This window comes from Podarcis bocagei, assembly GCF_964188305.1.
Source record: "Podarcis bocagei genome assembly, chromosome: 14".
NCBI classification, from domain to species: Eukaryota; Metazoa; Chordata; class Lepidosauria; order Squamata; family Lacertidae; genus Podarcis; species Podarcis bocagei.
In genome coordinates, this window is record NC_138139.1 from 51,349,380 (window position 1) to 51,362,814 (window position 13,435).

At 46.3% G+C, this 13,435-nt stretch overlaps 1 protein-coding gene across 2 annotated transcripts in view; it reads right to left on the reverse strand.

Moving 5' to 3' along the window:
- Positions 1-13,435, reverse strand: part of MICALL2 (MICAL like 2) — a 57,465-nt gene that overhangs the window by 13,480 nt on the left and 30,550 nt on the right. The window contains exons 7-14 of one of the 2 annotated variants that reach the window (XM_081169466.1): positions 12,613-12,884; positions 10,769-10,847; positions 9,064-9,203; positions 7,153-7,305; positions 5,207-5,271; positions 4,134-4,257; positions 2,307-2,397; positions 1,101-1,174 (exon numbers count right to left, since the gene is read on the reverse strand). In XM_081169466.1, coding sequence (XP_081025592.1) covers positions 1,101-1,174; positions 2,307-2,397; positions 4,134-4,257; positions 5,207-5,271; positions 7,153-7,305; positions 9,064-9,203; positions 10,769-10,847; positions 12,613-12,884 — 998 coding nt within the window. The remainder of the gene's footprint in view (positions 1-1,100; positions 1,175-2,306; positions 2,398-4,133; positions 4,258-5,206; positions 5,272-7,152; positions 7,306-9,063; positions 9,204-10,768; positions 10,848-12,612; positions 12,885-13,435) is intronic. The other variant, XM_081169467.1, reaches the window with a different exon arrangement.

Sequence of the window (13,435 nt, forward strand, 5' to 3'; positions counted from 1 at the left end):
CCCCCAAAAAAATATAGTCCGGCCCCCCACAAGGTCTGGGGGACCGAGGACCAGATGTTCCTGGCAAAATGTGCAGGCAACTTGTAGCTTCCATGAGGGTTTGGTTCCCCTGCTCTCCATGTCTGTATGTATCGCCTGAGCTCTGTGAGTGCAGCTTTCGTGTTTGAGGACTAGGACATTTGCAGGGAAACCAAAATGCTTGTTTACAAAGCTATTGTACTACCAACCTTACTATATGCTTGTGAAACACGGACCACTTATAAACGCCATCTCCAACTCCTCGAAAGATTCCATCAATGGTGTGTCCGAAAAATCTTACATATCACTTGGGAAGACAGGTGAACTAACGCCTGTGTACTGGAAGAAGCAAAGATCACCAGTGTGGAAGCACTGATTCTTCAACATCAACTTCGTTGGACTGGTCATGTTGTGTGGATGCCTGATTATCGTCTTCCAAAGCAACTACTCTATTCCGAACTTAAAAATGGAAAGCATAATGCTGGTGGTCAACAAAAGAGGTTTAAAGGCTATCTCAAGGCAAATCTAAAAAAATGTAGAATAAATATTGACAGTTGGGGAAAACTGGCCTGCGAGCACTCCAGTTTGAGAACAGCCTTTACCAAAGGTCTTGTGGGCTTTGAAGACACTCAAACTCAGAACGCAAGGGAGAAATGTGCTAAGAGGAAGGCACGTTTGGCAAACCCTCACCGTGATCAACTCCCGCACGGAAACCTATGTCTCCACTGTGGAAGGACGTGTGGATCCAGATGTATGTATGTATGTATGTATGTATGTATGTACCGTATTTTTCGCTCTATAACACGCACCCGACCATAACACGCACGTAGTTTTTAGAGGAGGAAAATCCATAGGCATGCCACCTGTAGGCATTCCCTCCATAACACACACAGAATTTCCCCTTACTTTCTAGGAGGAAAAAAGTGAGTGTTATGGTGCAAAAAATACGGTAGTATTTTTCACCTGCACAAAGTGAAAGCAGCACAAGACGCGAGTCACCTGTACTGGATCAGAGCAAAGGGAAAGGGGAGGGGAAAACATTTTCTTAAAAAAGAGTCTCTAGAGAAAGGCGGAGGACCCACCAGATTTGCTCATGAGGCTCCTTAGCTCGCTCTCGATGTCCCACTGCTTTTCCTCCAGCTTCTGTTGGTTCATCCTGTCGGTTTCCAAAGAAAGGAGGGGGAGGAAGGTTAGCGAGAAATGATATCAAGCATCAAAACAACTTGGCCACGATCAGGAGTTTTTGCCCATTGTATGACTATTTTCCACCTTCCCATTTTGACTCTCTTGCACCCTATCTGCGTCACCTAGCATCCCCCTCCCCCTCAAGTTCTCCCCCTCCTCATTTTATCCTCACAGCAACCCTGTGAGGTGGGTTAGGCTGAGAGGCAGAGACTGCCCCCCAAAGTGAGTCCCTCCATGACTGATGGGAGGATTTGAACCCTGGTCTCTTCCTGGTCCTAGCCCAACACTTAAGCCACTAACAGCACAATGGCTCTTTAAACTTCTTTTTGTCCTTTCCATTGCATGGTTTTTAATGTGCAATTGTTCTAAGCCACTCTAGTCCTTCTTGTTTTCATTTTTTTTTTAGTAAAGAGCAGTATGTGAATACGGTTATAAACACATCAATAATCTGCCGGATTTGAAAAATCCAGCAGAGGGGAGGATATCAGCTGACAGGCCGAATACCATCTCTGCAGCCACTTTCCCATCACACACACACATACCCCGCCCCTGCTGAGAAATGGGCAAACTTTTCCAGACCTTAGCTGCGATCCTGCTTTGCAGGGGGCTGGACTGGATGAGCCTGTTAGAATTCCTGCTCCATGATTGCAGTCATGGGATTGTTGCCTATCACATGACGGTGTATATTTTGACTCCACAGAGTGGGAAGTGATGGAGACAGGATGTTTGTGTTACTGTGTTCCGTGAAGTGGGACTATTGTCCTTTGTTCTTTGCTGTCTGATGCTAGAGAGAGAGGGAGCCATGTTGCAGCGCTCCGTGTGTAAATAAAGTAGATTAGCCCAAACGCTGAGTTGCTGAGGTCTGTCACGCGCATGATGCGCAAACTCTGCAGATCCCTAAGTGTGCCGGTGTCGGTCGACATCGGTCGCTGTGATGTTCGTGCAGAAGAAAGCTTATGAAGCTCCTGAATGAAAGACCAGGAGGGAGGGAACATGCCAGTCGGGCATGTGTCTCTGCCAGGGTCCTACTTGAGTGTAGTCTGAACTCCTGACAGACCCCTGGGTGCCCCTCCACGATTCTGCAATTCTCAGGTTTCACTTACTTGTGCATCAGCTCAGACTCCCGCCGCAGCAGCAGCTGCTTCTCGTGAATCAGCTTGAACCACTCCACCATCAGGGCATCCTCGCTCTCATCTGCAGACGCAAGACCAAAGAAACCTCTGAGCTCTTCGCTTCGGAGGCTGCCAGAGGTTTGATAAACCCTGACTTCCGGGAATATAGAAATCTTAGAACTGAGCCAATTGGGGCTTGAAAGGGGGACATCTCGGACCCCGCCAAACAAACCATGGGCAGCGTCCCGAAGGAAAAGCTTCAACAATTCATATACAGTGGTGCCTTGGTTCTCAAACTTAATCCGTTCCGCAAGTCCGTTCCAAAACCAAAGCGTTCCCAAACCAAGGCACGCTTTCCCATGGAGAGTAATGCAAAATGGATTAATCCGTTCCAGACTTTTAAAAACAACCCCTAAAACAGTCATTGAACATGAATTTTGCTATCAAATGAGACCATTGATCCATAAAATGAAAGCAATAAACATTGTACAGCATTGTACAGGCTTATTCGGCTCCCTGCTCCTGATTTGCTCCACTGCCGCGACCAAGCCCTTCAGCCGGCCAATAGGGCTGGCTGGTGGGCGGGGTTAGCTGCATTTAAGCAGCCGCGGCAGCGTTCTGTCCCCAGTCTGTTCCTGCTTGCATCGGATCTCCCGCCCTCCCTCCCTTTAGGTTAGTTTCCTCTGCGTATTAACCTTGCTATGGACTTCGGTTGGTTGCCTTGGTTGCCCAAGGGACCTGGCCGGACTTTTTTATCCATTTGGCAAACTGGCACCAGCCTCTTGGGTTTTTTTGCCTACCTCGTAGCAACTCGTCACAACTTTCTGGTATTGGCGGTTAGGCATTGGAATATGTGTACTGTGCTGGAGGATCAGGTATGAGCCATCATCTACCCCTCCTCTTTTGGGTATTCCGTTAAAGGAATCCAGTGGTCGTGGATCCTGTCCGAAGCCTTGCTGGTGGCTAGGGCCATGGCACGACCCCCGGTGACGTCATGGGGGAGCTTCCAGTTGTATTTGCATCAACAAGCTCCTCCCACTGGTTGTTAACCCTGATATGACTCCCTGCTGAGCAGGGTGGAGTCATGTATTGCTGTTTTATCCAATGCCTAAGCCAATACTACTCACACGCTGTAACCAATAAAGTTGTGGCCTTATTTTGCCCATTAACCAAAAATAATGTGTCTTTGTGTCTTATTATAATCCTATGCAGGTGGCGGTTCCTCGACTCACAACCAAGGTACAGTGGTGCCTCGCAAGACGAAATTAATTTGTTCCGCAAGTTTTTTCTTCTTGTGAGTTTTTCGTCTTGCGAAGCACGGTTTCCCATAGGAATGCATTGAAAATCAATCAATGCATTCCTATGGAGACCATCTGGGGACAGAGGGGAAGCGCCGCTCTGTCCCCTCTTTTGAAGCAAGGGGCGGAGAGGAGAAGATCGCTTCTCCCCCTTGCCACCCCTTGGTTCAAAAGGGGTCCGGGGAGCTTGCGGGGCTGGCAACGGGGAGAAGCGATCTTCTCCCCGCCGCCCCTTGCTTCAAAAGAGGTCCGGGGACAGCGGGGAAGACGTGCTGCGCTTCCCGCTGTCCCCGGAGCTTGCGGGGCAAGCTTCGTTTTGCGAAGCAAGCCCATAGGGAAATTCATCTTGCGAAGCAACTCGAAAACGAAAAAACCTTTCATTTTGCGAGTTTTTCGTTTCGCGAGGCGTTCGTCTTGCGGGGCACCACTGTACCACTGTATCCCATACTAAGAGTAACTAATCATGCAGGGGGGGACCGCAGTCGCTTCTCTGCCCCGAAGACACCTGTACCCGCCTCACCTCCCTCGCAGTTCCTCAGCTGCTTCTCCATCTCCACCCCTTTGAGCTCCAGCTTATCCAAATCCTTCTCGATCTGCCGGACTTCCTTCTGGATTTCCTCCTCGGGGATATAGTCTGGGTGGCGCTGAAATGGAAAAAAAATAGCCGTACTTTATCAGGCACGTCATACAACAATATAATCCTTACTGTTAAGGAGGGACCTCGGAGCACAATCATCTGGTTTTCTTCCTCCACATTATCCTCACAGAATTGCAGAACTGTAAGGGACCCCCAAAGGAAATCTAGACCAACCCCACTGCAAGAATCACAGCTCAAGAATCCCTGGCAGTTGGCCCCCTGTCCTGTGTTCGAAAACCTCCAGTAAAGGAGAGTCCGCCACCTTCTGTTCCGCACAACGAGCCTGCGAGGCAGATCAGGCTGAGAAGCGGTACCGACGAAAGAAGAATGGCAGACAAAATTAATGGACTACGCAGAATTGGATAAAATGACAGGAAGGATTCGAATCCTGCGGGACCAGAGATTTACAGAAGATTGGAAGAAATATACGAACTATTTGAAGAGCAACTGTAATCAACAAATTACGCTAGTAGGACTACAAGAAGTTTTCTAAGGAGAAATATATGAAATATTGCAAAGAAGAGGGACATTAGTTATGCTATTTAAATGTAATAGTGAAAGTAAGAAATGTAAATTAAGTGAAAAGATTGGAAAATTTTCAGATGTGATTGATGGAAGTCAAAAAAGTTGTATAAGTTATATAAGTATGTTTAATAATTGTTGAAAATGATACGTTAAAAAACTAATTATATATATATATAGAGAGAGAGAGAGAGAGAGAGAGAGAGAGAAATAGAAAATTGGCCCACACCAATGGCCTAGAGCAAATCTGAGCCTCTTCACTCCTAACATCAGAGATGGGATGCCTACAGAAGACCTGCTGGTAGACTCCATCACCCATGACCGCTGGCCATGCCGGCAGGTGCGGATGGGATTCTGAGTCCCGCTGCTCCTAGAGAGGGCTGGAGGTCTCCCCATCCCTGCACAAAACTGCCTTTCTGCACTCCTGGCCATACCTTTGAGGGAGGCAGTGCCTGACCGGTCGGAGACTTCTGGAGGACTCTAGGAGGAGACGGCCTCACTGGGAAGAGAGGAAAAAGGAAAGCCTCTTAGATGAACGGGCAGCACCACCCAGTTAATGTCTACTCAGAAGCAAGCCCCACCACGTTCGATAGGGCTTGCTACCAGGAAATGCAGAACTGCAGGGCTGTACAATGGTACCTTGGTTCTCAAACTTAATCCATTCCGGAAGTCCGTTCCAAAACCTAGGCACGCTTTCCCATAGAAAGTAATGCAAAACGGATGCATCCGTTCCAGACTTTTAAAAACAACCCCTAAAACAGCAATTTACCATGAATTTTATTATGAATTTAAAAAAATTATTCCCTGCACTGATGATAGTAGTTGTTTGGATGGTGGACTTTTATCCATTTCCGCAGTCACACAATCAATCCATCAGTAGCTGAATTGGGTTCCACACAGTCACAAAAACAAAGGAACCGAAAATGCCTCAAAAACACAAAATAAATAGCAAAAACAAAAGCGCCAAACTTAATCTGTTCCAGAAGCCTGTTTGACTTCCGAAATGTTTGAAAACCAAGGTGCAGCTTCTGACTGGTGCAGGTGCCCCAGAAACAATAGCTGACAGCTGCACCAGACGTTCGGCTTCCGAAAAATGTTTGAAAACCGTAACTTCCGGGTTTTCGGTGTTTGAGAACCAAGGCGTTTGAGAACCAAGGCGCCACTGTATCTCAGTTAGCATGCAGAGGGTCCGATCTTTGGAGTCTCTTGGTAAGGCTGAGAAAGACTCCACTGGCCCCAAGCGTCAGTTTACATTTCTTAGTACAGAAAGTATTCATCTGATGTGTAGAGATCTTTCCTATTCTACTTAATTCAAGAGGGTTCTGGAAGCCTCTCTGTGTGAAAGAAACAAGCAGAAGGTTCCTGATGTTTGGGTTATTCCTTCAGAGAAGCTGAGTACAGCTGGCTTAAACTGGTCCTGTCTTTCTGTCAAGGTCATGCTGACTATAAAAGGTCAGAAGGAGCCTGGCTTTCACTTTCTCTTTCTATCTCTTTTTTCCTTCTGGTGTGGTGTTCTGTATATAGTGTTAAGGTTTAGACCTATTATAAGTTATTGTAAGTTTAAGTTATGTCTGGATTTCTTACGGACAGTGCCAATCGTGAATGTATTGGATTTGCGACTATTATGCTCATTTGCCTTTAGTAGCAGTAAAGCTCTGCTGGATGAAATACTAATATTAATAATATAATAATAATAATAATTTTATTATGTATACCCTGCCCATCTGCCTGGGTTTCCCCAGCCACTCTGGGCGGCTCCCAACAGAACACTAAAAACAGAATAAAACTTCAAACATTAAAAACTTCCCTAAATTGCCTCTGGACTATTTTTGGGGAATCCTGCAACGTGTTCAAGTGGTTTCTCTGCTAACTATACAGTGGTGCCTCGCAAGACAAAATTAATTCGTTCCGCGAGTTTTTTCGTCTAGCGAATTTTTCGTCTTGCGAAGCACGGTGTCGGAAAAGTTTTGGAATAGCTTCAAAAATCACCAAAAACCTCAAAAAAGGCTACCACACCGCGTTCTATGAGTTGCTCCTCGAAGTCAAGTCGCAACTGTATTAACGGTGTTAAGAAAAATGAAACAAACTTGCAAGACGTTTTCGTCTTGCGAAGCAAGCCCATAGGGAAATTCGTCTTGCGAAGCAGCTCAAAAACCGCAAAACCCTTTCGTCTAGCGAGTTTTTTGTCTTGCGAGGCATTCGTCTTGCGGGGCACCACTGTACATTGAAATCTATTCTGGATCAATATTGAGTAGAATTCCATGACACCAAGGGCCATATAAAGGAGTCCTGGACCGCAGGTCAGAGGTTCTCCACAGCGAGGCTAAACTGTGGCTTAGCATGGCACACAAGCCAGTCCAGCGAGGAAGCAGAAACCTACCGGGCGCAACGGCCTTCCTGGAGGGGCTCAGCCCCTCGGCCTTCTTGGTTGTGGCAATATCCTCCCACTGCTGCTTGGGGGACCTCCAGCCACTGGAAATATCCACAGGAGGCACCAGCAGTTTTTTCTTTGGTGGCTGATCAGCTGGTGAAGCTGCAATGAAAAAATGTATACAGTCGTACCTCCGCTTACGTATCCCTCCACTTATGTAAACTTTGGGATACGTGAGCGGCAAACCCATAAGTACCGTATTTTTCGCTCCATAAGATGCACCTGACCATAAGACGCACCTAGTTTTTAGAGGAGGAAAACAAAAACAAAAAATTCTGAACGAAACAGTGGATGTATGATTTTTGTGGTTCATGCTGTGGCCACAGACATGATATGTGATTTGACAGTGAGTTTGGGGTAGCCCAATGCAAAAATCCTGAGATTCCGTGTGGATCCGTGCTTTGTAACCACGTTTTTGCGCCATTGCGGCCCCACGAAACAGTGGGTGTGTGATTTTTTGGGTGCAGGCTGTAGCCATGGGCATGCTATGTGATCTGATGGTGAATTTGGGGTGACCCAATGCAAAAATCCTGAGGATCCATGGTCTTTTACCTCCCCCCTCCCAGGCAGCCTCCTTTATCTCTAGAGTCCCTTATCTCCCTCCCAACCGTTTGCCGATCAGCTGCTCAGCGGCTTTGTTTCAACACCCCTTCTGCTTTTTGCCCCTGGGCAATTTGGCTCCAGGGACCACGCCTTCGCTCCATAAGACGCACAGACATTTCCCCTTACTTTTTAGGAGGAAAAAAGTGTGTCTTTTGGAGTGAAAAATACGGTATATTTCCGGGATTTTGCCGCACGCTCATGCACAGAAGTGGTAGACTTGCAGGAAACGGGCTCCTTTGAAGACATCCTGAAAAACGGTTTCCTCAATTAGTTTTTCAAGCCGTCTTCCGGTGTGGAAATCCCACCTCCTAAAAAATCTTGCCCATTTGTCCATCCAACCTAAGGTTTACATATTTTGAGGAACTCAAATGCCAACCTTCAAAAGCTTTCTCAGGGTGACTTCCAAAAGTTAAGAACACAACAGAATTAAAACAAATAGACAAAGCATACAGGGGTTGTTGTTTTTTCTTTAAAAATAACTATCCCAAAACCAGGGGGGAAACATGAAGGAAGAAAAACAGGCACAACACTGCTTAATTCTGCCAAGACTTACCTCTGAGACCCCGACCACACAAATTCTCCACTACGGACACACTGATAGCACCCAAAACTACTGCAGCAAACCAGTTCTTCCCACTTTTATGAATCTGAATGTCTAAAATATAGAGCTGATCAATTTAAGCATCCTTAGATGCTGCTGGCTGACTGGTCCAATATTTCTAAGCGTAACGTTCTGTCTAGCAGATGACTGGTGAGCTATGAAATTGCTTCAGATGAAAGAAAATGCTTATTCATGCCGTGCACTGTTAACCTGTGGAACTCCCTGCCACTAACTGGGATGGCTTTGAAAGAGGATTAGGCAAATGCATGGAGGAGATTGTTATCAGTGGCTACTGGCTAGGAGAATACCACAGGAGGAGAAAGGGCTCTTGAGTTCGAATCCTGCTTGAGGGTTTTCTGTAGACACTGGGTTGGCCACTGTGAGAACAAGATGGCAGACCAGATGGGCCATTGGCCTGATCCAGTAAGTTCTCCTTATGTTCTTAAATCTGCATTAGCACAAAGTGCCCAGGGACACATTTTTTTTGGGGGGGGGTCTGGGCTTTCTACAGGGACAAACCCCCCCATTTTTAGGTTTTTTGACAGCCTCAATGAGGACTGGATACTTGCTGAGGCGGTTCAAATCACAGTTTCTATGCCGAATTCTATACAAACTGCCCTGCTGCTGCACTTACTGCCTTTACAATGCTATCATACCAGTTTCCTGATTCGACGGGGAGGTTGTTGAATAAGCTGGCTTTTTGTCTTTCTGTCCCGGACTCAGAGTTATGTCAACAGCTGCCTTGTGAACATCTGCAGGCTTGTGAGCGGTTCTGGGGTCAGCGTGGCCAGGGACTCTGCAAAAGGAGGGAAGCAAGCATTGAGAGAAGGAGCCCAAAGTTCTCTAAACCCAACAACCCTAAAAGGGCTTTTAACAGAACTGTTTATATCCTGTTACAGATAGGTAGCCGTGTTGGTCTGCCATAGTCAAAATAAAAAAATTCCTTCCAGTAGCACCTTAAAGACCAACTAAGTTAGTTCTTGGTATGAGCTTTCGTGTGCATGCACACTTCTTCAGATACACTGAAACAGAAGTTGCCAGATCCTTCTATATAGTGAGAAGGTGGGGAGGGGTATTACTCAGAAGGGTGGTGGGAATGGGAGATTGGCAGATAGCTGAGATGAGCCTGTTGACGACTCTTAACAATTCAGCAGTTCTGCAACTCATTACCAACTCATTACTCATTACTCATTGCAACTCATTACCAAACTTAAAACCATGGAGAGACCTGGTCTGAACAAAGACATTGGATTCTTATCTCATTATACATGACTAAGCCATTTTTCACCTTCTCACCCCTTGCCTTTTCCTGTAAGACCTATTGCAGTCGTTAAGAGTCGTCAACAGGCTCATCTCAGCTATCTACCAATCTCCCATTCCCACCACCCTTCTGAGTAATACCCCTCCCCACCTTCTCACTATATGGAAGGATCTGGCAACTTCTGTTTCAGTGTATCTGAAGAAGTGTGCATGCACACGAAAGCTCATACCAAGAACTAACTTAGTTGGTCTTTAAGGTGCTACTGGAAGGAATTTTTTATTTTGTTTATATCCTGCGCTAGACAAATAATGCAAACCCTGCTCTAATACAAACCAACTTTCCATGTGCTGTCATCTGCCTTATTGCAGGGTAGATTCGAGAGTAAGTCATACGTGGAACCAGTCTGCCCCTGCAGCTTGATGGAGGTAGAAATTGTCTCTCATGTCTTGTTACACTGCCATTTCTAAGGAGATATACGCTTGGTATTTATCACTCCTGTTATACAAAAATCTCCAAATGGTTCCGAATTTCAGTGTCTAAAACTCCTGGACAAGGATCTAGAGATCACGCTAAGGGTGGCCAAATTCTGTGCGACTGCCATAAAACTTAGGGAACAAGCTGATTAAGGTTTTAAATGACAATTTTAGGTTATATTTTAGTGATGAAGATTTAATATATATTTTTAACTGCCGCTATATCTGTATTGCCTCTGTTATACCCAATCACAATTCAATGCATTCCTGTTGTGTTTCATGATTTTCCTGATATTGTAAGTGAGCCAGAACTGGTCTGTGACCGTAAAAATAAAATTCATTCATTCAACCAACTTTCCATGCCAATAAAAGCAGAATTTTACCCATGCAATTTATGCAGACTAAGTCGTGCATACATTTCCTCAATTTTCAACAATTTATTCCGCGGGACATTGAAGCTCCAAACCTGACTGCTGGATTATTCCATCCTGGTTGCTTGACCAATTGTTTTGCCATATATTGCCTATGGCACACTTTTGTTGTGTGTGTCCGCCGTTGTGTGTGTCCACAAACACAACCTTATGTTCTCCACCCAACCGAAATCCCCTCTTCTCCTGCCCTACTCACCTGTTTGCCACCGGCTTCAGCAGAGATCTCCAGTCCGCTGGCATTTCTGATTTCTCTTCCGCAATGCTTGCAGCTCCCACTGGAGAAAGAATTCATCCACGAATGAGACTATAAGAAGGCAGCTATAATATGGTTACCAGATTTTTTTCAATGAATCTGAGTAGCAACAGGGAGTCAGTAGTGGGGATGGTGAGGCCCTCGTATCTACGGGACTGCCTCTCCTGCTATGCCCCGCAGAGGACTTTGAGGTTCATTAATAACCATAGTTTAGAGGTCCCGGGCCCTAAGGAAATCAGACTATCCTCCACCATGGCCTTTTCAGTGATGGCTCCGACCTGGTGGAATGCTCTGCCCCATGAGACCAGGGCCCTTCAGGATTTAACCTCCTTCCGTCGGGCCTGTAAGACAGAGCTATTCCGCCTGGCCCTTAATTTGAATTCAGTCTGATCTTTTATTTCCTTTCTCTTCCTTCCCCCTCCCCTTTTATGGAGATCACCCGCTCTGGGACCCCACAGCTAATTCTCCCCTGGTCTCCTCGCTGGCCCAAGTAGGACCAATTCAGCCAGCTAGCCCTGGTGACTATCTAATGTTTATTGGATGGATTTCCCCCACATTGTTTTTTGAACTTTGAATTGTATTGTTATTCATGTTTTTATACTGTATTTTATGCTGCTTCTATGTTATATTACAATTAAGTGTTTTAAATTTGTTGTTAGCCACCCTGAGCCCGGTTTTTGAACCGGGAAGGGTGGGGTATAAATAAAAAATTATTATTTATTATAAAAGACCCTGGGCCCCAGCACACGTGCATATTGTATAAAGGTGCAAAGCCCTTCTTTCGCACCCTGTGAAACATAAATGCAGTTTTTTGTAAAAACTGGGCAACGGCGTGCCGCCCGCCCATGACTCCCGAGTCTTCCCCAATCTCCTTCCCCCTTCCCCCTTTGTTTTGACAGATCAGGGGAGGCTTAGGAGTCACGGACAGACAGCCGTTGCCCAGGAGGGGCCAGCCTGGTAGTGCAGTTGGCTCCGGCTGGCTTCAGGAGCTGCTCGCTGCCGTGGCACAGGAAAAATGGTGGGCACCATGGCAGTGAGCAGCTCCTGAAGCCAGCCAGAGCCAACAGGCTGGCTCTGGGCTGCTGAGATTTGCAAATCTGGGGACATTCCGGGGACGGAATTTGTCCGGGGACAGATTTGCAAATCCGGGGACTATCCTCGGGAACCGGGGATGTCTGGTAACCCTAAGCCAGGGGTCTGCAACCTTTAAGACAAAAAGAGCCACTTCCGAAGAAAGCCTTCTTCGGACCCATTTCCGAAGGAAAAAAAAAACTGGGAGCCGCAAAACCATTGCGACATTTAAAACAAATATATCTCCGGAGCCGCGATCTGACAGCGGGTGGGAAGGTGACGTCGGGACGGTGCGTGACTAACGCACGCACCGCCCCCATGCGACGTCACAGCCAGTACAGCGCCCGCCACAGTGGGGAGTGTCGGAGCGCACAATGCGCCTCCTCCCCTCGCTAGTATCCGCCCCGGAGCCGCGGCAAAGGTGTAAAAGAGCCACATGCAGCTCCGGAGCCGCGGGTTGCAGACCCCTGCCCTAAGCTATAAACCTTTTGCACAGAACATTGACCCTCCATGCGGCCAGCACAGGCAGAAGAAAATAAAAAAATTCCGTCCAGTAGCACCTTAGAGACCAACTAAGTTTGTTATTGGTATGAGCTTTTGTGTGCATGCACACTTCTTCAGATACACTTCAGGCGATGTATGGATTTCATGAAATGAATAAATAAACGGACAAAAATGCGATGCAGTGAGTAAATAAAGCAAGGGCCACTTTTTACCTTTGGAGATCTTAACGTCCAGTTTATGCCCAAAGTCAGCTGCAGGTCTGCTGGGGGGCTGATCCTTTAGCCTGCTCTGGGGGGCCACCCCAACGCCTGCTTTGCCACCCAGATCCTTGGGCGAACGTTCAAGGGCGGGTGAAAGCGCCCGGGGTCCTTTCCGTGGATCTTCCGTGGCAGCTGGCACACTGACAGGCCTGGAAGGCTTCCAGTCTGAGATGCTTTTCGTCTCGATATGCTGTGTGCCAGAGGTGGCTGTAGATGGCTTGCTGCTATGGGCAAGAGGAGGAGATTAGCCCTTTGGCCAGTGGGATGGACAACTGACAACATCCAGCTGACCACCAACCCCTCCCAGGGCTAATAATAATAATAATAGTAATAGTAATAATAATAATAATAATAATAATAATAATAATAATAATAATAATAATAATAATTTATTATTTATACCCCACCCATTTGGCTGGGTTTCCCCAGCACTCTGGGCGGCTTCCAACAAAAGATTAAAAATACATTAAAACACCAGTCATTAAAAACTTCCCTAAACAGGGATGCTTTCAGATGTCTTCTAAACAGTTTTTATCCAAATGCGATTTTGGTTTTAAACACAGTGTAAGGTAGTCTCTGTGTGAGTATATTGTATTTAATTATGGAGTATCAGAGTTTTTAGGGGGTTTAACCAGGCTGGGATAGCTGGCTTGTTGGTTTTTGAATGTCTAATGTAGATTTTTTCAATTTCGTTGCTCTATATGGGACAACGACAATAAAGATGATTGTATTGTATCGTAAACGTTAGATAGTTGTTTATATCCCTGACATCTGA